General features: G+C 40.8%; 1 protein-coding gene across 3 annotated transcripts in view; it reads left to right on the top strand.

The window, feature by feature from the left end:
• The window catches only part of LRCH3 (leucine rich repeats and calponin homology domain containing 3), a 61,170-nt gene extending 39,137 nt beyond the window's left edge, over nucleotides 1-22,033 (top strand). The window contains exons 12-23 of one of the 3 annotated variants that reach the window (XM_059479769.1): nucleotides 102-153; nucleotides 284-424; nucleotides 1,658-1,705; nucleotides 2,703-2,756; nucleotides 5,786-5,866; nucleotides 7,148-7,219; nucleotides 8,081-8,129; nucleotides 8,625-8,738; nucleotides 9,355-9,473; nucleotides 10,956-11,093; nucleotides 13,182-13,259; nucleotides 15,530-22,033. In XM_059479769.1, the coding sequence (XP_059335752.1) occupies nucleotides 102-153; nucleotides 284-424; nucleotides 1,658-1,705; nucleotides 2,703-2,756; nucleotides 5,786-5,866; nucleotides 7,148-7,219; nucleotides 8,081-8,129; nucleotides 8,625-8,738; nucleotides 9,355-9,473; nucleotides 10,956-11,093; nucleotides 13,182-13,259; nucleotides 15,530-15,730 (1,147 nt within the window). In that variant the 3' untranslated portion in view covers nucleotides 15,731-22,033. The remainder of the gene's footprint in view (nucleotides 1-101; nucleotides 154-283; nucleotides 425-1,657; nucleotides 1,706-2,702; nucleotides 2,757-5,785; nucleotides 5,867-7,147; nucleotides 7,220-8,080; nucleotides 8,130-8,624; nucleotides 8,739-9,354; nucleotides 9,474-10,955; nucleotides 11,094-13,181; nucleotides 13,260-15,529) is intronic. The other 2 variants (XM_059479770.1, XM_059479771.1) reach the window with 2 other exon arrangements.
• Nucleotides 22,034-22,514: the final 481 nt, after the last annotated feature.

The raw sequence follows: 22,514 nt of genomic DNA, 5'->3' as shown, positions 1-22,514 counted from the left end.
TGATTTCATCAGCTACTTGTGTGTCACTGACAATTCATGTATGCAGAATTTTTGGATTTAAGATTAAAAGACTACTTACTCTCTGTTTTTGCATTTGTCAGACCCCTGCCTGATTCACCTTATTTTCTCTCGCTATCAAGTCACCACACCCAGGTAACACATAGAATTCAATTAGTTTTGAATGGGTTTGATGTGAAACCAAAGTGGTGTCCCCATGAGACGTGGGCAGCTTCTCCACAGCCCATCTGCAGCCTCACAGCCCCTGGTGCCTGTTTGGTTGCAGGTGCCCAGCGCGGACTCGGAGCTGCAGCGCCGGCACATCGAGCGCACACGCCGCGAGGCACAGCTGGCAGCCCTGCAGTACGAGGAGGAGAGGATGAGAACCAAGCAGATCCAGAGAGAAGCTGTCCTTGACTTTGTTAAGGTGCCTCCTTTCAGTACCTACTTCATATTTTATCTTTTCTAAATCCCTTAATTATAACTAATTGCCATGATAGTTACTGCTTGTATGTTATACTCCTGGCACTTCATAAAGAATTTGGACAAATACCATTTAAGTCCATTAAGTGTTGGTGCTGTAGCTTAATACAGGAAAAGCTAGAACTGAGGAAGAAGATGGAAGATTTATCCAAAATGTGATTGTTGCAATGAATTCTGATTTTTGCATATTTCACCTCATACTTTCAATTTTCATTTGCATAGATGCAATGGCATTGGTTTAAGAAAGAAGAGGCCTTTCTCTGAGAAGGCATAGAGGCAGTTTAATTTTGAAGACATATTTGGCAGGGAGGAAATAATCATACACACAAAAATTTAATGCTGCCTGATCTATTTTGCTGTTTTGTGATAAAAAAATAAGTTTGTTCTGGGTAAAGTGTGGGTGCAGACCTGTGGTACATCAGGCACTCACTCTGAGCACTGTGTCTTCACTGTCTCTATCTCTGCATTCATGTCTTCTGTTTAGCATGCCAGTTTTTTTATATGATAGTTGATTTAAATTTGGTTTACTGTTTGCTGCTCTGGTCACTTACCTGACATTTACCATCACAAATTTAAGAAATATTACAGTTAATATTTATTTTGTGTTTAGAGTGGTCTGCAGAGAGGCAAAGCATGGTTTATTGCTTATATTTAATGTATAAAGTTAGTCTAGAAAAAGGTCTTAGCTGCCTAAAACCAGGCTTTTCATTAGCAACAACTATTCTTAGGCCTCTGGCACTATTTTGTAGTAAAGCTGCTTATTAAAGATTCAGCTCAGTGTTTTAGTTAAAGATTAAGCTTATAGGATGCATGTTGTTCTTTGATGAGTCTCCTGGGGTTTTTGGGTTGGGTTTGGTTTTTGGGTATTTTTCTTCTGTTTCCTTTGTTGTTCATGACCACTTTATTCTCAGCAGTTAAATTCCTCACATGAGTTATATTTTGGGTTTATTGTGCATCTTTCATATGCATAATTTTAAATTTTTGTTTGTTTGAATGTGAAATAAAGGCTGATTTTTTACTAATATTGGGGAAGTTTCAGCTCAGTGAACCCAGTGCACGTTCTGTTTTAAAAAGTGAGACCTCTGTTTTCAAACACTTTTAAGTTACGCTGCTTGCTTGTGTGCTTTTGTTTCTCTGTGACATTATTTTAAGTTTTATTTTTTCTTTTTCTGTGTAGCATAAAGCCTCCTTAAGTCCTCAGAAACAAAGCCCAATGGATAGTGAGGTAAGAGTCCAGTAAGAGCACTAGTATGGATGTCAGCACTTAAATTCCTAGCTCTCCATCAGAGTTATCCTTATTGTGGAAAATACCTCAAAATTGGGTTATAGCATAGTTTTTTCACATACTATTAAGCCTTGGGTTGGGGTTTTTTAAATGGGCTCGGCCTAGAATTTTCTTCTGTTTGTGTAGATTGCCTGTCCAAGTGTGTTGCTTTATTATTTTTGTATGTTTTCCTATGTTCTCTGCAGAAAATATATTTCATATTCTATTCTAACCTGCTCCTTGTGAGCAGGGCAGTTTATGTTCTAACAGGAGTGTTCAGTCAGGTTACAGTGTTATAGTCATCCTTCACAAATCAGTTTTCTCCCAGTTTCCTGTTATTAGATCACCAGTTGTCCCAGAAATATTAAGCTTTAGAATTTTGAGGGTTGTCAGAAAAAGGAATAAATATTTTTATAAGTTTTTTATAGTTTTACAATAATGTAGTATTTATAATCAAAATCATGTCGTGATTTTTGATTATAAAGTCACTTGGTAGTGTTAATTAGATCAAAACTTTTAATATTATAACAAATATAATAGTTCTTTAGCAATGTTTTGCAGCTAACTCTTTTTGTTAGAAAATTAGCAAAACATGGGGTAATTGAAATAGTTTTTTGCTCCTTTTTCTTCTTAATGTTTTTCTGTTCTTAATTTATTCTTTTAAAAGGTCCTTTGTTCTACCAGAGTCAGCACTGTGAATGCATAGTGTTCTGTATTTGCTTGACACAACACAGAAAGCAGAATAATTGATTCCTTAAGTAATGTGACTGCTCTGTAGTTCCTGGGTCACGAGGCTGTGTGTTCCTACAGAGTTACAGACACTTCAGGGATTGTTTTAAAGAGCCTCACGGTGCTATAAGCAAGCAGTACATGTTCCAAAATGTCTGTCTGTTCACATACCACGTGTTTCTGACATTGTGTGTGTTTCTGACATTGCTCCATCTCTCCCACCTCCCAGTGTCCCTTTCCATCCAGAAGGTCTCAGCATACTGATGATAGTGCCTTGTTAGTGGTAAGATCCTGCACGTAATGGCCTTTTTCTGTGGCAGATTCTAGAGCATAGAAATGACAACATGTAATGATTGTCTCAGATTAGACCAACTCTTTTAGAGCTAATCTAAATAGCATAAAACATGACCACCTCCTTTGAAAAGTAGCTTAGCTGTGAACTACGATGTTACGAATGTGTTGACACTTTTGCTGTCAGACATTTGCTAATAATACAATGATGTTTTTCCACAAAATAATTAAAGTTTATATTTTGTTTGAGAGCAGAAGACAATTACTGATAGTAAAGAACAGTTTCTAAAATGAAGAATTCATCTCTAGTTGTTCTGGTTTGATTTCTTTGCCATTCAGCTTGCTTCCTAATTGATGTGCTCTTCAGTGGCAAGGAAGCAGTTTTAATGCTTAGTACAGCCTTCTGCTTTAACTTGTCTGTGTCCTGCACATGGGGGTTAGAAATACTTGGCACAAGAAAAAAAGTGTTCTACTTATGAATGCTACAAATCATTAAATACTCCTCATCCAGTTTTATTGTTTATTAGGGAAAATGTCTTAAAAATAATCTATTTTGAAGGCTTATCAAAAATAAAAACAAGTGTGCACATATTTCATGTTTTATGCTATTACTTCCTTTGTGGCATCTTAGCAATGTAGCAACTAAAAAATCTAATTAATGTCATAATCCATGTCTAGAAAATTAAAAATACACCTGATTCGCCTGCTGTTGCATGACTGCATGCCTAGAATTTATTTTCTTGATTTATGTGCTTGCATTATCAGCCTAAATTTTCTTTAGGCAGTGCTCTTGGTTAGAGTGTCTCTCTCCTGAATGTGTTGGTCAAGGTATTTACTGTGTCTTTATTCAGACTTTTTGGGTTTTCTGCTTTTGTAAGACTAGTACTTTGTGGGTGAGGAAGAAAGCTTAAAATGTTAGAGAGAAATTTAATAATCATATGGCTGTTTAGAGAAATCACTATCAATGAGCATATTAAAATGTACTTTCATAGTTAAGTCATAAAAAGCAGTAGAACAGCAGTAGTTTGGATTGAGATGGTTCTCTTTTGTCAGTGAATTTGTCTTTGGAACATATTTGAAGATGCCTCTAGAAACCCCATTTCTATTTGATTTTGTGATCACATGACCTTTGTTGTAAATTAAGATACTGAATTTTCAGAAACTACATTGAAACTGGCTTCCTACATTGAAACAAACATTGCTGTTTGTTTCCTTTCTTGTCTTTAACCAAGTTACATCCTTTTACTTCACAAAAAGAGTGACCAGGCTGGCAGGGAAGGATTGAAAGCAATAATTTCTCTGCTCATTTTTCTTTTGGTTCCTCATATTTTTCAGCAGCACTAAATTATAATAGTATATGAAATGCAGGGGTTTGTGATCTGTAGCTGTCTTCTGTGGTGGAAATCCACCTGATAATCACTTATGCCAGGGCAGCTGTTTGTGGCTATTACTGTAACTGAAACATTAGGCCCATACTGGCTCATGAATTTGTTCCATCTTTTGTGTAAAGGTAAAAACAACAAGAAAATGGTCGTCAGATTGCTTTAAAAAATTATTAGAGTTTACATTGTTTTTACCTTTTTATATTCTGTTATGTTTCATTTGAAATTTCCCCTGTCCTTATATGTTTGAATTTTAGCTAGGTCTAATTTCTGAGGCCATAAGGAAAAGCTTTTAAAAGTACTAAATCTAATACGTAGCTAGAAAACAAGTAAAAAGCAATTAAAAGCAGAACTTTTATTTTACTACTTTACTCTTCTGACATTGTTACTGCTTTAACAAAAAATTACAGTTGTGAATCTCCTTTTTAAAATCTTTGGTATTTCTTTTGGTCATCTTTTTGTTGTCTTTAATCACTAATTAAAATTAAAATGTATTCATGTTGCACAGGTTACTCTGACCATTTCTTTCTGTTTATAAACAATGTCAGGACAGTTGGTTTGAAGTCCCAGAATGATTGCCCATACCTTGTGTGGGTGTTAATGGTTCCCTTTAGTTGTAGTTCCTCCTGCATACCTGTGATTTGAAGTGAGTCTGTCTGTAGAACTTCATTGCACACTGTGGATTTCTTTGGGTTGACCTGTGATGGATAACCAGACTAAATGTTGTTAAAGACTAAAATGTTGTTAAAGAAGTGTAATCACTGGCCTCTCTGAAAAAATACAAGTTTTATGTTAGTCAGAACCTCTTGCTGTTCTCACAAGGATAGTTCCATTTGTTACAATGGATATTACTTTCAGAGCTGGTGTTAAGCTTTCAGACTTGGCTAATGACTTGGTTTCAGCCTTCATTGCTTCTAAATCTCATTTTCCTCCAAATAGTTTCTTGTTTTCTCCTACACTGTCCTTTACAATATTACTGCTGTCAAAAGGGGAAAAAACCCCAAAACAACCTCTCAAACTGCTGCTCAGTTTCTCTGTTGTGAAGCCCACAAGGTGCTTGAGAAGCATCAGGCAGCTGCTGTGACCTCATCCTCTCACAACCTTTGTGTCATTGCTGCCTTATGCTCCCTTCCTTGAGTTGTTTTATTGTTGTGGTCTCAAATGTAGCCTGAGTCTGTCACATTACTGTTAGCACATAGGATCTCTGAAACATCTGAAGTTAAGACTGCATTTAAGTTAAGCAACAGGGTGTTACAAATAATAATGGTTATGGGTAAAGTAAGCAGGACTTGACTTAGGCAGACTTGTACCATGGAGTTTTCTCTCAGACCTTTGCATTCATTTGTGTATTCAAATGTTTAATAACTGAATTCTCTTAAAATATCCTTATTTGGTTCATGCAGAGTTCTGGTTGGGCTCTCCTTTGGCACTCCCTGTATCTGCAGTTGTTTCTGGCACAGGGAAATTTTTGTGACTTCAGTGCTAGGCCTAAAGACTGCGTGCAGCATGTGCAGAGGGTGGTGTAAGTCTGAGCTGCAGCCTCCTGACTCCTTTGGTGTTGTGGCTGCCTTTTCTCACAGTCATTCTTTGCATCACTTCTTCCTTTCTTCCCTCTCTCTTTCCTCACTGTCCCTGACAGAATGGCTTTGAGCCTCTCTTTGTGTTTGAGATTGACAATAACACCAATACCATTAAAAGGAGGCCAGGCACTCGCAAACAGGTGAAGAGCATGCGGTGTGTTGGTGTTGTGATTGTCCCTCCTGTGCTGTGCTGTGTCCCCTTCCCTGTGCCCACTGCTGCCTGTGTGCATGGTGACCCCTTCTTCTTAATCTGTGTCAAGCTTGCCCTGCTCTGTTCATACAGGAATAAGCAGATACCTTGATGGTACAGAGCACCTAGTTCTGATTTATTTTAATGTTCTCATGTGCTAGCTAATGTGTTGTCTAAGACAAGTGATACTTGAAACTCTTAAAAAAAATCCCACCATTTTGGCTCTGCCCTGTTCTGGACAAAGAGGCAATCTTGAGGATCAGCTGTAAGTCTCTACAGGGGCTAAAAACATTTGTGTTTAAGGCTTGCCCTGAGTGTAAACCTTCCCTTCTAGTCCTTCTGGCTGTGCTGGTCTGAAGTGGCAGAAAAGTTGCAAATGTTTTAAAAACTAACTCCCAAATGTATCTTTCCCTACGTGTAGAGTTTCCAGGTGTCATTTGATGTTCTTTCCTGTGCTGAACTGTCACTTTGCTATTTGAATGCTGTTTCAGAAAGCATAGTGAGCTATTCAGTCCTCAAATGTTGAAATTCTGATGGTGCTTTCAGTGAGACACAGGATTTGGCCTCCTAGATCTGCCTGTCAGTGACAGATGGGCACAACTACAGCCCCTGTTCTTTAAACAGGAAAAGTTATTTATTTGGCTGGGTTTGACACTGGTCATAATTGAAATGTGATTGCACTTTATTTATGGCAACACTGTAAATCCTGACACTGACATCTTCCCCAAGAGTGAGATTCTACCCACAGAACCTCATCTACTTCGTGGGTAATCACAAGGACCAGTTGTTAGTGTTTGTGGCAGATATAAACTGTGTATTACTGAGCCTCTTGTACATGGGTTTCCCTGATTTTTCAGACATGCATAACATCCTCAAAACACTAAAGAGGAAGCTGTTTATTTTTAGTGATTGCCTAGAATGGATCATTGTAGGGTAAAATTTCTTTTTTTTCTGATGGCGTAGATGTTACTAAAGAAGCTTTTGCCTCACTGACTGTTCTTAACTCTGTTTTTAATGTCACTGGATTATATGTAAAAGAAGTACTATACCTCCCAGAAAGTTCAGGAGGATAGGAAGGCTTTAAGTATAATTCAGCAAGTATTGATGTGCTGCTTGTTGAGTGTTTCTAAGAATGTGATTGTGATCACCTCTTCATTTTTACTTCCACCTTTATGTACCTGTCAGCTACTCACTAACTCTGCTACTGCCTTCTCTTTCTTTCTGCATTCAGTCACTCTCAGGGTTGAACCAAGAAAGCTGTGCTACTACCCTGCCTAGCGCCTCTACCTTCAGTCCTGTCAAGGTATCTCTTGCTATTATCATTCACCACTAGAGCCAACAAAAAAATCTTGGATCCACACATCGGTTTAAACAGGTGTTAGTCTGTCCGCATCTAATCAAAAGTTCAGGTAGGGCATGAACCTGATTCCCCTGATTAAACTGTAGTGTGTATTACCTCATCTTAGCTTTAGGCTGTGTCTACAGGAGGCCTGATCCATAAAACATGGTAACCAATCTCTGCTCCAAGGGGTTCTTAGTTGTCTTTGATGTTGCTTTTTCTGTACAAGATCATTTACTCTTGATCAAGTTGAGTTCATCAAAAGTACACTTGTATTCTTTGCAGGTTTCTTTCTTTTCTGTGGAAACTGCTGTGCTGAATTCATTCCTCAGAAGAATTCATTAGTCTGTGTAAGCACTGTGATGAAACCACAGTGTGTTTGTTTCACTGGGGACAGATGTTCAGTAAATAGCAGTACTGCATCAGCAAGGTGTCAAAGAGGAGTGTCCTTGTCAGGGGTGCTGTATTGCCAGTTCTGCATGTTGTTTAATTCCTGTTTTTTGCTGTCCCCTTTGCAAAGAGCACTTCTCAGTTTGAGTTGGAAGGAAAAGTTAACAATGATCTGTCATTGCATAGTCAGGGCTGTTTCATCATTCCTTTTCCTAAGGAAAAAGAGCATTTGTATCATTTCTGTAAAAGAAAAAAACTTTGTCTTTGCAAAGATGAGACTTGGAAAACAACATACAGTGGTTTTTCTTATTTCTGGTTATTTTTCTGAAACACATTTAGATGGATGGAGCTTTTCTTAAAACACAGCAAATTAAAATGTAGTCAAAGCTTTTCCAGATTAGGACCACTCATGCTCTTCTGCTTTTTTGTTCACAGAGTGATGACAGATCTACCATCTCCCCTGGCTCACCTACTGCTCAGACAGGTAACAGGGACAGGAAAAAAATTCTGAAAAATAAGATCAAAATGCCTGCTTGCTTATTTGTCCTATGAAGAAAGGGGAGCGTCTGTTCCCACCTCTGTCTGTGGCACTGCTCTGTGTGAGAATTTACCCAGTTACTTGGGTCTCCTTAGAAAAACACAAGGGAAGAGACAAAAGGTATGAAGTATGTCCTTAGGCAGAGCACAGGGTTTGGCTGGTTTTGGCCTTCATAGAGACTTTGGCACACAGATGCATTCAGCAAGAGTGAGAACAGTTGTTGGAATTGGTATGTGGAATGTGCTTTGCATGCAAGTGTCCTTGGAAGTGCCTTTTCCTGCTCTGCTTTTATCATGCATGGCTGTAATTTATTTTGTCATCATTACATTAAAATTTTTGGTTTGTTCTTTTAATTACCACATTGCTGTACCCATTTCCTATTTAACTCTAACCATTTCCTTCTTCCTCCTTCCTTTCCTGTGCCTTTCCACATTTGTTTAGTCCACCTTTCCCCTCCATATCCTGGCCATGCAGCCCCGCCTTCCTATAGAAACCCTTCCCAGCGACCCGAGAGTTTCCTTTTCCGAACAGCTGTCAGGGATGGAGCCAAGAAAGGTAGGTTATATAGCTCAGAAATCAGCTAGTTTTGCTACATTATGTTGACATCTGCATTACCTGGGGCTTGCAGTGTTTTGTTACCCCAGGTCTTTATCATCGAACTACTTCTAGAATTCCATTTGTAGACAGATGACATCAGATATGCTGTGAACAAACAGGGTTTTATTTGGAGCTGCCCAATATTCTTTTGTCATACCTGTACAAGTGTGAGAATTTGCTCATCCTGGTCTGCACTTACACCTTTGCCACACAAGCCTTCTACAACTTGATAATTCTTGCATTGCCCAGTAGCCTGTAACAGAATTGCAATTTCTGGAGAAAGACAGCACTGTTTCAACATGTGGCAGAACTTTGTTGTCATTTGTGCATGACTTACAATCCAACAGAAAGATCAGAATCTAAACAGTGAGGGAATTGTGTTGACATCATCATGTGTTGACATCCCTCATTTAGGTTGGTAGACCATTAATTGATTAATTATCAAAGGTAAGAAGGAGATTTGTGAAAAGGAATGTAACGTACCCATTCTGGAACTTTGTGTGCAGTGCAGTAGCAAACAACACAAAGCCAAACTGTGCTTAGTGATTTTCTTTCCTTCATGCTGCTGTTTTAGCTGTTGCTTCATCCTCTACCTGTGCCTTGTCTCCTGCTAATGATTCTGCAGACCCTCGAGTGAGACAGAACTCCAAGCAGCGGGAGGAGGAGCTGGAGCTGATAGAGCAGCTACGCAAGGTCAGTGCTGCCAGGAGCCAGAATGTGAACATAGCAGGAAATGCACTTTGTGACCCTGCTAAATCTGCCTTTGTCTTATGGACAAGTTTCACTGAACCAGTACAGGGCACAGTTGAACAAAATGAAATGGTGTGGTACAGTCTGTGCACTTCTTTCAGATGGGTGCAGTGGTGTTCACTTGGTTGTTTGTGGTAGGTAGAGTCAGCTTCAAATTCTATATAATAAATTATGTCAGGTCTTCTGTCTGGTGAACTCTGCTTTTATGTGTGTTTCCTTTCTTCCTTATCAGCTTTCACACTTGTAAGGAGCTCCCTGGAAAGTTGCCTTTACTGTCTCCTGTTAATGCCTTTTTTAAAATTCTTTTTGCTATAAAGCTGACAGATGAGCAGATGGAGTGCAGAGACTGCTGCCAGTCATGCTGCCATCTTGGTTTCCTCATGTGCTCTAGATCTGTCTGTTGATTGTTGCCTTATCCTTAGTTAAGTGCAGAACGCTTGAGCCACTAATGTTTCTAATATTTATGCTTTTTGTCTGCCCAGGGCACCACACTCCTGGTTTGTGCCCAGGTGCAATGACAATAAACAGGGATATTGGCAATGCCACAGGGCATTAAGGTACTGCCCTGCTTTGCCGCAGACTTATTTCTGCAGAGCATGAAGGGATTTCTTGTGGTGCTGTAATTAATTGTTAAATTTTCCCAATAAATAAGAATATATTTGCTGAAATTAATCTTAAAAGCCATAAGCATTCCAGATAGAAAAAAAAAATTCTCTTTGGGGGGAAGATTTGAAGTAAAGACAGTCTCCTTTCTCTAAAGGAGAAAGGTAACTACCTTAGATAAAACTTGGTGGTGTTTGCAGACCCTCTCTTATGTTATCTCAGATTGCTTTCTATGTAGTCTGTCTCTTGTTCTGCTCCCCAGGTAAGCTTAATATTTTTTTTAATACTTAAATTTTGTACAGTATTACAAGTTGGTGATATTCACACAGCATTTAAAATTAGTTTGAAAGCCTAAATTGAATTTTTATTCATTCTCTTAAACAAATGCTAACTATTTTCTTTTTAAAGGACTGCTTATGCCAAATAGTTCAGTTTTTACTTTAAAGGCTAAAATATTGTCTTGACTTTTGTTAATTGTGTTGTCCTCCAGCCCACAGACAATTATTTTCACTTCCTTTGGCAAAACTATTCTGTGAGAATATGTATGGTTAAAAATACTGTTCCTAGAGCCTGATTTCCATTATTTTTGCATAATGGTTGCATTAGTCCACCGTGCTGTACAATGAAAGCTGTTCTTCGTTGAACTCAGTTGCTCCCAGGCTGCGGCCAGCCCTGGCCACAGTAATGCACAGGCTTTCCTTGGGGTTATTCAGCCAGCTGGTTGGCAGTGCCATGAGGACAGACAGAGTTGTGATGCAGGAACTGTGCAGAGTTCCTGCAGGAGCTCTGAGCCCCCTGTGTGTCCCTGTTGGTGTCCCACAGAACATCGAGTCGCGGCTGAAGGTGTCCCTGCCCAGCGACCTCGGCGCGGCTCTCACCGACGGCGTCGTCCTGTGCCACTTGGCCAACCACGTGCGGCCCCGCTCTGTCCCCAGCATCCACGTGCCCTCGCCTGCAGTTGTAAGTGTGCAGCAGTGACTCTGCTTTATGGCTGCCCACAGGGATAGCCTGCAAAGCCCTGTCATCCCGACAGGCACTAAAGTCAGCATTCTCCTCGGTGAATGTACGTGACAAAAAATAACCATCTGTGCTGTTTAAAAAAGGTCTGTAGTGTCACTAAATGAAACTCTGTTTGGGTTTGTTTCATTTAAAGGAAATTACTTGTAACAGCTTGTAAGCAAATGTTAACATTTTCATGTGCTCCCGAAGCACATTAACTTCAAAATTAGTGAAACACGAGACAATTGGGCATGAAAACTAAAATAGGATATTTTAAAAGATCAAAATGACTGAGAAGTTCAGGAAAACGTAACAACAAGTAGGATCCCACTACACAAGACAGTGAAACCAGGCAGAGACCAAGTTGAGTCTTGTGTCCACAGCACTACAAATTCCTCTGCTTAGGAATTTTAGCAGAACACACTCAGGATACTTGGAGAACGGCATCTCCTGGAACAAAACGAATCCTGTCATACCTTTGTGATAACAGGAAAAAAAGTGGCTTTGTCAGGGGACTGTTGAGAGCAGGGAAGTATTGCAGTCTGTTTGGTAGGGAAAGCACAGAATTAGAGAAAGGTCAAAATCTGTGAGATACCAACAGATTATTTATCCAGTTTGTGTTTGTGGAAGTCAGAAAGTTCAGTGAAAATATTTAGGATCAGCTACTTGAAGGTAATATGGACAGGCAGATTGCTTGTTGTGCACCTTTAAAATTGTATGTATAAGGAAAAAAAAAAACAGAGATTGTTCCTTGGGGAAGAAGTTGAAACATGCACATAGTCTTCACTTATCCTTCTTTTGGAGTGAGTCTTCATGTTGATTGGAATCTGAACTGGCACTTTCAGGGCTACCAAGTGTGTCATTGTGTCCCTGAGACTCAATGTGACCAGGCAGATGGCCCTGTTATTTTGAGAACAACTGAGCTGGACACACCAACACTTTAGGCAGATTGTGGGATCATTCTAAGCAAAGGCAGGGAGCCCACTGCTCAGGAGACTTGCATCAGTGAGATCTTTTCAATGGCCTGGTTTGATGTGCAGCTGAATGTTCTGTGTTAGGAATTAAATTGTGGCTTTGTCATGTGAATCCCAAGGAAGAGGCAGCCTGGAGTCTCGTGGCTCCAGGAGCAGAAGAGGCATCACATCATGCCCAGGCACAGGGTGATCTTTGTGCTCACTTGGTCCTTTGGGAGAAAGAAGCCAGTGCTGGCTTTAACCTGCTTCCTTGGTGGGGAGCACAGCACAGGAAGGGGACAGAGGAAACCCCATCACTTAGAGAAGGGTTGAACACCTGGAGGCTACTGCCTGCTGCTCCAAAGCATGTTCATAGGAGCAGGGACCTTGTGTCTCTTGAACCAGAAGAGAATAAGCTTTGAGAGCAGGAACAAGACAGAGCCTGTGCTGTGGTATGTCTGAAGAGGTGTGAAAACTGACTGCAGAAAAAAACCTCAGTTGAAAAAATGCCAGTGAGTGCAATTCAGACTGCTCCATTAAATAAATCTACAACAGACTGACAAGCAGCAAGCTTCACTTCCAGTTTTCTGGCATTATTTTTTTATTTCCTCTAGCCTTTATTTTTTTACCTCTTTGTTAATTGAAATATGGTTTGATATTTATATAGTTTTGCATTATAGTAATCCAAAACAGATTCTAGATTGCTTTATGTCATGAAATTGCTCTGAAATCACAGCATGCAAGCCATGGATGTGCATTTCATCAAAAGGCATTTTTAAAATTATTATAATGTAGTCACTAAAAGTGTTAGCCAGTTTTATATAACACTGTGTATATAAATATTGCAGGGCTTAGAACTGTCCTTTTTAAAAAATCATCCAGCATTCATAACTTAGCTTTTCATAAAACAGCTTTGAAAACTGGGATGGTTTTCTAAGAAAAGCAAACTTCAGCAGAGCCTGCTTTGAATTAGACGAGCTTATGTCAGCGCAGTGTTTTTGGCAAAGAGATTTATTAAGAGTTTTATTTAAATAAAATGTAAAATCTTTTAAAACCTTGCCAGTTAAGAACACTGTATGCCTTTGCTTTTTTGCAGCCTAAACTTACAATGGCAAAATGCAGACGAAACGTAGAGAATTTCTTGGAAGCTTGCAGAAGGATTGGAGTGCCTCAGGTATGTATTTCTGATGTCCTGATATGTTTTAGATGCATTTTTGCTGGTGCTTCAGAAAATAAAACTTTCTTTGGAATATTGGATTAAAACAAAATAATTAAAAGTTTAAAAGGTTCGGGAACAAGCTGTCCTGCAGTATAGATCAGACTTACCTTGCATGGTCTTCCAGAGCAAAATGAAGCCAGGTACGGTTTATCAGAGTGTAGTATATAGATTTTATATTTCAATATAGATTCACTTAAATACTGTACATCAAATTCATAACAGCTGATGGACTTTGAGTCTGCCTTTAGAACTGGCAGGTTCTATAAAACCAGTTACATTTTCTCAATATTAGGTATGTGACAGCTTAAAAGTAGGATAAAATCTGGATGATGGTTTGCATGTCTTTTTTTTAATCCCAAAGCTTTTCATGTTCCTTCCCAATAATTCTCTTACATAAATGTCTTTACTGTCTTACCATCAAGTCACAGAATTATTGGCCTTTCTCTGATGGTAGCTGTCTTGCATAGTTCCTACTTTTGTTATGTACCAATGGTAGAAGTCTGTCTTCCTTGTCCCCCTTTTGAAACTGGTAAGATCTAGGAGGTGGACACATAATAAATAGTCCATCTTATCCTGTTGGTCCCAGTTATCCTGTTTTATGCTGTCCTGTCCTTTGCACTTTGTCTTATTCAGCAGCTCTCTCAATACAAATAGTTTTAATATATTTTTCCTTATTTCCCTTCCAGTGCACTAATCAATTTGGGATTTTACATTGCTGAGCATTGGTGTTTCTGTTGTAGGTGCTGGTTTCTTTTATATTCTGAGAGAGAGAAGTAGACCCCATGACTCAATTCCCAGCTACATCTAAAGTCAGTTCTTGAGTCAGTCATGCAGGATTTTCTGGTGTTTTCAGATCACTTGCAGACATTTGAGCCACTGGGATTTTAGGATGACTTATTTATTGAGCTGCCTGGCAGTTTCACATGGCTCAGTGGTGAATTGTGTTAGAAGGGGCTTGGGAGTTGTAAGTGATCCTTAATGCTGGGAGATCCTGCACTGCTTTGTCCCCTAAAAACCTTTGGACTTTCAATCCCAGCAGAACTGCACAATATAAATTCATCTGGGGCATTGTGCAATTCCATCCCAGCTTCCCTATTTATAGCTCCCTCAAGCATGAAGATGTCATTTTTATGGGATTGCAGTACAAAGAACATCACTGGAATGACCCACAATCAAAACCAAACAAACACAAAGGCCAATCAAGAAAAAGTCCCCTGTAAACCCAGGCTGCTCCATCTGCTACCCCTGCTGTGCAGGGCCCTCCTGTTTTTCTCATATATCTTGTTTTAATCTGAAAGAGTTCAAGGAGTTCTCCCTGGGAAAACTTAGTAAAATACCCTCCTTGAACCCGGAGCCGCTCTCACATGTCTGTATTACATCTCTGCTGAGTTGTGAACATAAGATACCTGTATGGTACCAGAATGGCATGGCAGCCTGGTATGTTTTTCTTGAAAAGTTACTTGAAGGTTTTTCATTTCATTTCCATTCTAATCACAAAAATAATAGGCTTTCTGAAAGCATGGATCCGTGGACAAATACTTGCCTTTTAAGGGGAAGGCTACTTTCAGAAAGGGCTAATTACAGGCACCACAGCAGAGCAGCAATTTCCTTAGGACTTTGGTGGTTTTAAAGCCCTTGGATCAAAGGAAACCCTCAGCTGAACAGGTTGATCCATGCATCTAGATTTCACTGATTATTAGCAGTTACCTGTGGGAAAGGGAGACGAGAGACACACAATGGGAATACTTACAGAACTCTTAAACTCTAATTAGTAATAGATATTTCTGCAGGATGCTGCATTCAGGCATCAGTTACACATAAATTATTCCTTGTCCTGCTGTTTTCATTAAGTTACATGTGGAGGCTGAACTGTGGTGAGTACTCAATGCCAGCAGCATCTCAGATACCTGTAACCTCTTCACTTCCAGAGAAAAGTGGGTTTCTCTAAGGCTTGTGTAAACTGCTGTTTTTAACAAGGAATAATTACATGTGGGAGCGCTGGAGAGGTGACAGGCACCTCACTGCACACTAAACACTGACATTGAGTTCTTTGCAATGGGAGTCCTGCAGATTTCTGTGTGAGAATTAACCAGCTGTGATGTGCTTCTCAAATGTGTAGGTTGTATTTGAGATGTCTGATAACTGCTTCATGGATGTTGCTATGGCTAACTGACTGACCTTTTTTTTCTGTCTGTTTTCCCTTCCTGCTCACACACTCTGGACAGGACAATCTTTGTTCCCCTTCTGACATTCTCCAGCTAAACCTCAGCGTTAAAAGAACAGTTGAGACTCTTCTTTCCCTGGGGACAGATTCAGAAGAATCCAGTCTTGTGTCCCTTTCCGTTCAGCTCTGGGGCTTTGTGGTGTTTTACTGTACTCTAATGCTAACGCTCTGTATGTTCTATCGCTGGGTCTTTTTCCTCTAGTGAAGGATAGTGGTGCTGCTTCCTCCCTCCATCACTCCAGTGCTTGGGAACAGATTGTGGGCTTTGCCAAGCCTGTGTGTATGAAGTGCTTTGTTTCCCACGGAGGGGACAGAGGTGACAAGTACAAAGTACAAACACGTTGGTGCACCCACAGCACTGTCCGTGACCCAATTCCCATTGGTATTTGCTGTGGCACGTTGAGCAGATGAAATGCCTTCCAAGGGAGGGAGGAGCTGCTGTCCCTGGGCTCCAGCAAGGGCTGAGGGCAGGACATGTGGTGCATGCTGGAGTCTGCTGTGGTGTAGTGAAAACTGCAGTGTCAGTTTGTGCCTCTGTTCCCCCATCTGTGTAATGGGAAATGCAACCACTTTGGTAAACTGCTTGAGGATTATCTGATGAAAAATGTTAAACAATGTGAAGTATTTTTTTCAATGTCAATGTTCTTGATGTGATCTCACAGTCTTAGGAGACATGGTCTGGTGTCATCCACAGAACTTTCAAACTGGTTTGTTTTTTTTACCCCCAGTCCTTTATCCTACTTCTAAGAGCATTTGATTTCTCAAATTTATAGACTCTGCTGTATTACTTCGATTCAGGATTTTCAAAACAACTGTCAATGAATCCTGAGCTACTTGAACATTATAACAGTTTCAAGCAGAACAATTTCAGAGAAATTAAGCTCTTCAACAGCTTTAAGAGAAAAGTTTTCTGTCAGAGAAAGAAAAATCTTTATGATCCTGTCAGGTGCTACAGAATGTCACAGCATTTTACTGTGATCTGGATAAGACCAAAAACTTGTTGAATTTTCCCTTGATCTTGGGCACTCCAACCCAAGCTTGTTCCATGCTTATTCCCTTCTTCCTCTTATCCTGTCATTTTCAGAAACACTTGTATCGTGCAATTGCACAAACATAAGGCCCAGCTGCACAAGCACTCTTCACTGTTTTACAAAACTCAGGTAGTCTTCCATAAAGCTTCACAGCCTTTCCCTCCCCAGGGAAAGCACCCTGGTGCTTTAATGCTTTAATGTCTCAGGGACACCTCAGAACTTCAGGGCACTCCCCATGTGTGTAACAGACCATGTCTCCTCAGAGTGGGGATCCATTCAGGGAGCTCTGCTCAGACACCAGTCACAGGTAAGTGTTCAGGAAATGGCTGTTCCAAATCTGTCTTCAATAAATTTTGTTATATCTGCAAGTGCAGTAAATGGCTTGGAAGCCCAGTGCAAGTGGTGTTGGTATTCCAGCCATATCCTGGAACACCTCTGAAGCACAGTTTAAGGTACACAGGAGTTCAGTTGCAAATGTGGTCACTACCAGTAAAAATGTGTTATGTGTATGTGGGTCTCACAAGCTTTTGTACCATGAAGTGAGTTTTTATCAAAGGAGCAAGTAAGAGCTGCTGCCTTCTGTCCAAGTCACACAAAGTGTTCTGTCCAAGCCAAATATCACTGAGTAAAGAAGGGACTTTTGACAGGGGGAGATTGTTTTACATTTAAGTAAGCTATTTTTGCACTGCTTACTGGTATGAACTAAAATGAACTCAGTTCCTGTGTTTTTTAACCTCTAATGAACACTGTGATAAAAGCTACAAGGGGTTTTACACTAACAGTGCCTTCCAGTTTTTAAATTTTGTCATTACTGTCTGCAGTATGGAGTCATTCCAAAGCTTTTCCCCCCTTATCTGTTTGCATACATAAGAAAAAGATAAGGCATATTTACTCAAGTTTACAAGTATTTTCTCAAAAAGCACACTTTTTTCAAAGTAATATATGTTTGCTGGAAGAAAAATGTATTTTAGCCTGAGCATATGGCTTTCTCTGAGAATTGCAGTCGGGGCTCACTTGTTTTCTCTCTGCTCGGAGCTTTGAGGGAGGAGTGTTGGCTGCCACTGTTTGTGCTGAAGGATTTCTTTAACCTCAAAAATCAGTAAAGACTCAAGGAGTGGAGAAATGCCAGTTGATGTGGAAATGACACATGAAAAATAGTCTCTGTAGCTGTATAGGAAGGACACACTTGGGTTATTTTCTGCGGATACAGAGAACTGTTGGACATGTATCCTGACTGTTGTGGAGTGAGGATGGCCAGGAGGTGCCAAGGACCTTCTGTAGGATGAGGCTTTAAATACATCTTAGACTGAGAATAGCACAACTGTTAATAAACACTTTGAAACCTCTTTTTGCATGTTGTGTGTTACTGTTACTCCTCAGGATGATTTTGGGGGGCACTTTGGGGAGGTGAGTGAGTGACAGTGGCTCATTTCCCTCATCAGGGCTTCCCTCAGGGCTGTAGCTGAACAGGCTTGACCCAGCAGGGCTCTCTCCAGAAGGTGATTTGGGAAGGAAGCTGTGGTTCCTCTCCTGCTGTGTTATAGCACATTGATCATATTGAAGCAACCCCCTCGTGAAGTCCATCTACTTTGGTTTCATAAACTGCTGCCATCTCAATGTGGGCAGAGATGGAGGACAATTTGCTATTCCCCTTTCCTCCCACAATCCTTTTTCAAATTCTTATTTATAGAGTTTTTTATTAAAAGAACACAAGAGATTAGCCCAAGGCCACCTTTCTTGAGTAGTCAAGGTCATGGTTCCTTTGTCACAAGCAGAAATCTCATGTCCTACCCCTATGTGTGTGTGCTGCCTGTCCATAACATTTCATATTTCAGTCACTTTTTGCTTAATTTTTTTTTTCTTTTCAGTTGAGTGGTTTTCATCCATTTTGTTTTTTGTCTTTGTTTTGTTCCCCATTCAGGAGCAATTATGTTTGCCTCTGCATATTTTAGAAGAGAAGGGTTTGACACAGGTAGCTGTGACTGTGCAGGCGCTCCTGGAGCTGGCACCCCCAAAGCAGCAGCCACTGCACCACTTGTCTGCTGTGTAGAGACCTCCGGGACCTTTTGGGTTACCTTGGCTAAGCAGAAGGACCTGAAGACTTTACTGCCCATGCAGTGCATCCAAACACACAGAGCTCTGTTCTAAGGAAATGAGTTTCCGTGATTCCTGACAGGAATGTTTTACTTCATTTCTCCATTTTTTTTGGAGATCACAACAGTTTCCAGGAACATTTTTATTACCAATATTTTTGCCCCTTATTTAAAAAATGAGAGGTCATTGGGAGGAGGGCAGGGAATTCTAGTGGCTGGCTGTTGGAGCCAGCTGTAGAAATGGACCTTGCAGGATGAAGAAATGGGTTTAGAGTCTGGAAAGCAATTCCCAGGGGAATTTGTAAAAAGAAAAAAGAAAAGGTGTTGCTGTAGTGGGCACACAGGGAATTAAATTATTTCCTTATCCACAGGGTGCAAAGAAATGGAGTTTCTTTGCCTCCAAAGAAAGAATGGCTATTTCTATTATAATATTTTTTAAATTGCATCACACAATCTTAACCTGCAGTGTTTGATAACACGGTCAAACTTCACACAGCTGTCACTTGCCTTGGTAGGTCCTCATCACTAAAAGTTGAAGAAAAAAAACACTTTCCTTTTCCCCAAGTAATTTTTCTCCAGTGGAAAAATTACTGCATGTTTTTTCTGCCAGAAACACCTTAGTAAAAGATACTAAGTCAGATCTGTTCAAATGGGATTAATCCCATCAGCATTCTTGCTGGGTTCACTTTCTGTTTGGGTTTTAACATGTCTTTATCTGAACTCTTTTCCAACAGCAATGGAGGGAGGTTCCCCTGTCCTCACATCCCCTTCTGGTGGTTTTGTGGGATCACCAGAATCCCGTGCATTTCCCTGCAGTGGGAACAGTGCCAGCCTGCCCTGCTTGTCATTAGAAGTCTCCCAGCTAACACATTTACGAGGGGCTGAAGCATCCCCTGCAGGCACAGCATGGATCATGTTAAGAGCACAGTTCTCAAGTTCCCCAGGTGGGCTGGCTGTTGTCAGAGCAGCTCTGTGCTAAGGCAGCTCTGAAGGGTTAGGCAAGGCTTTCAATAAAGCCCTTTATTAGTTGGAGTTTATGTACAGAGATGTGCTGGTTTTACAGAACTGCTGTTACTTGATTCCTCTTTCCATAAGATAATAATGGAAATTCACAGTACAGAAGTGGGAGAGGCAGCTGACAAATTTTGCATTTTCCTGGAAAGCTGATGTGCAAAATAAAGACAGGTCTCTGTGCTCTGGTCCTAGTGACAAGGCCAAGCTCGCTACCAGACCAGTTAACAATTCTTTTCCCCCTTGCCCCCCCAGAAGGCCTCAGAAAATCCAGTTTCCACCTATGTGGTTCCTTTGTCCCTGAACATAATGCTACTAATACATGGTACATGGTCTGAAAGCAACTCCAGGCATCAGCCATATTCTGTCTGGCATATATTTGAAGCAGAGTACACTGAGAGGATTTTATGCAGATAAAGGAAGAAGAAATGGAAACAAATTAGCTAGAAGTCATTTTTGTAGAAGTAAAACCTGCTGTGGGAGTGCCAAGGACTGATCTTAGCTGCATTTTCCCTTTTGAGTTGCAGTTTTGTTTCCATTTTGTTTTGCTTCATGTATTTCTTTCAAGGGCTGTTGTGGTGATTGCTGACTCCCCTATTTCTCATAATTATTCCAGTTGCTTCTTACTGGCATTGGTTGGTAACATTTCAAGTGAAGAACACCTGGGAGGTGTTTAAGAGTGCCCAGCTGCAAAGAGAAACTTCCTCATGCTGGGCAAATGCAGCACCCTGTGCCCTGCAGGGAATGGAGGTGCCAGGAACTCGCAGTACCCACAGGAAGAGCAGCTCCACACGGGCATTCTCACCCCCTTAAGTGGTTTTTGTGTTTCACTTGATGCCATTGGTGAGGAACCTTGGTCATTCCCACAGGGTTACACAGAGGTGTCTGAAGTTGCTGCTGTTTGCTGGGAGGAAGATGCTGCCACTCACAGGCAACACCACAGACTCAGTCAGAGCGTTCCTGGTGTGTTTGTCTCTGCACGTAATTTGAGAGGGAGGGAGGCACTGACTTCATCTTGGTGTCCAGCATTGGGTCACCTGTTGTTACAGGGACAGTTGCATTTACCAGCACACCCATCATGGGCTGTTTAAATACCCCTGTTTGAAGAAAACCATTCCCTTCATGAACTGCAAAGGTGTGGTGATTGCTCCAGCACTTAAGGAAAGTGAAACTTAACAGTATTCAGGTTGGTGGAAATTTTGTCATTTAATTAACAGTAGTTTTTATTGGGGTGAGGGCTTGAGTGTGGCCTGCAAGAAAGAGCCATTTCCTATTGCCATGTGTGGCTCATGGCCACCTGTGGCTGAGGCCAGGCAGGCAGAAGGTCCCTGGCACCAGGGACTTTGTTGTGAGCAACATTCACTCTGGAGTTTCAGTGTAGGTAATTGTGTTAGTTTGACATTTGTAATCTTAGGTTTTCAGGATGGCAAGCACTAAACCTTGTCCAGATGCTTAGGACAAAAATCCAAACCTGAAGTTTCATCATGCAGTTTATTTAATGTGTTATACCAAACCCACTTCAGTTCTCTCTTGCAGAATGGGTTGGGATTTTTCAGTGTAGTTACGTGCAATTTTTGTTGTAGCCCATGAAAAGAGTATTTGAAAGAAAACATGTATAAAGTTCTATTCTGTGTGTTAAAGCAAAGAAGAGATGCTCTTTCCTCTTTGGGGCATTTGTGCTGGAGGATGTGGGAGGGATCCACCTCAGTGTTCTGTGCTGCTGGTGTTCCTGCACTGACTCCATGGTGCCACACTCCATCCTCAAACCTGACGAGCCCTGGGCACTGCCTGAGGCTCTGCAAGGTCACACACTCCAGGTGGAGCAGCCCAGGCACTCAGGAGCCCCTGATGGCACTGGGGGGCCAGGGCAGAGCAGCTGGGGGTTCCCCTTAGAAGGAAAGGCTTTTGTAAAGGCCCTGCCCCCTGCTTAAATCCACCAGGGACAACTCTGCACAGCACCAGGGCACGTCTCTTGTTCTTGGTAGCAGCAGGATGGCAAATGGTATTCCTACCCCTTTATGACTATAAATGGTTCTTTGAAAAACTGTTTTAGAAACAGAGGACTTGTAAGGTGAATTTGGACATCAGAAAATTCTTTTGTATAGATATTGTGATGTTCTACAAAGTGATCTAATTTTGTTACTTCTGAAAACAGTGTAAACGTGTAAGTAACAGAGTAAAGGATTTTAAAGCTACATCCCATGCTGTATGTCTGTAAATACATTCCATCATTTCTGTTACATATAAATGTGTCTGAATATTGTATATTTTAAATTGCCTGTATTCTGCCAGTAGTGTGAACTTCTAGCACATTGGTAATATAAAAGGAAACCATGGGTATTTGAAATAAAGTTTTAAAACTTACATGAATTGCAGTATTTCTTCTTGCTGTTTTTCTCTTGCACCAAGGAATGTCCCATCCTCTGTGTCAGGTGTTTATTCCCCTTTCACATCATCCCAGTTCGCATTAGATGGACCTGCTTTGATTTTCTCTTTTTCATCGTTAACCAGGACAGGAAAATCACAGTATTTTTACACATATTTTGCAGCCACATCAGAAGGTTTTTCTTAGGTATTTTTAGCCTTCCCAGAGACTGATTTTGTACAGAATCCTTTGCTCATATATCCACAGCTCCTTGTTTTTTCCTTGGTCAGAAGGTACATGGAGCTGTTCTGTCTGTGCACTGACACTGTGCAGGACTGTGGCAATGGAAGCCTGCATGCTCTGACTGCACTTGTGTTTACACTGCAGACTTGCCCATGTTCTCCCTGCTGACCTGATGCCAGAGCTGGAGGCATGGAGAGCAGAGAGAGAGCCCAGCTGGGGCTGCCTCAGCCTCTCCACCTAACA

Source organism: Ammospiza nelsoni, chromosome 10 (assembly GCF_027579445.1).
Source record: "Ammospiza nelsoni isolate bAmmNel1 chromosome 10, bAmmNel1.pri, whole genome shotgun sequence".
Lineage (NCBI taxonomy): Eukaryota > Metazoa > Chordata > Aves > Passeriformes > Passerellidae > Ammospiza > Ammospiza nelsoni.
The sequence above is the reverse complement of the archived record's forward strand: the minus strand, read 5'-3'. Positions and strand labels throughout refer to the sequence as shown.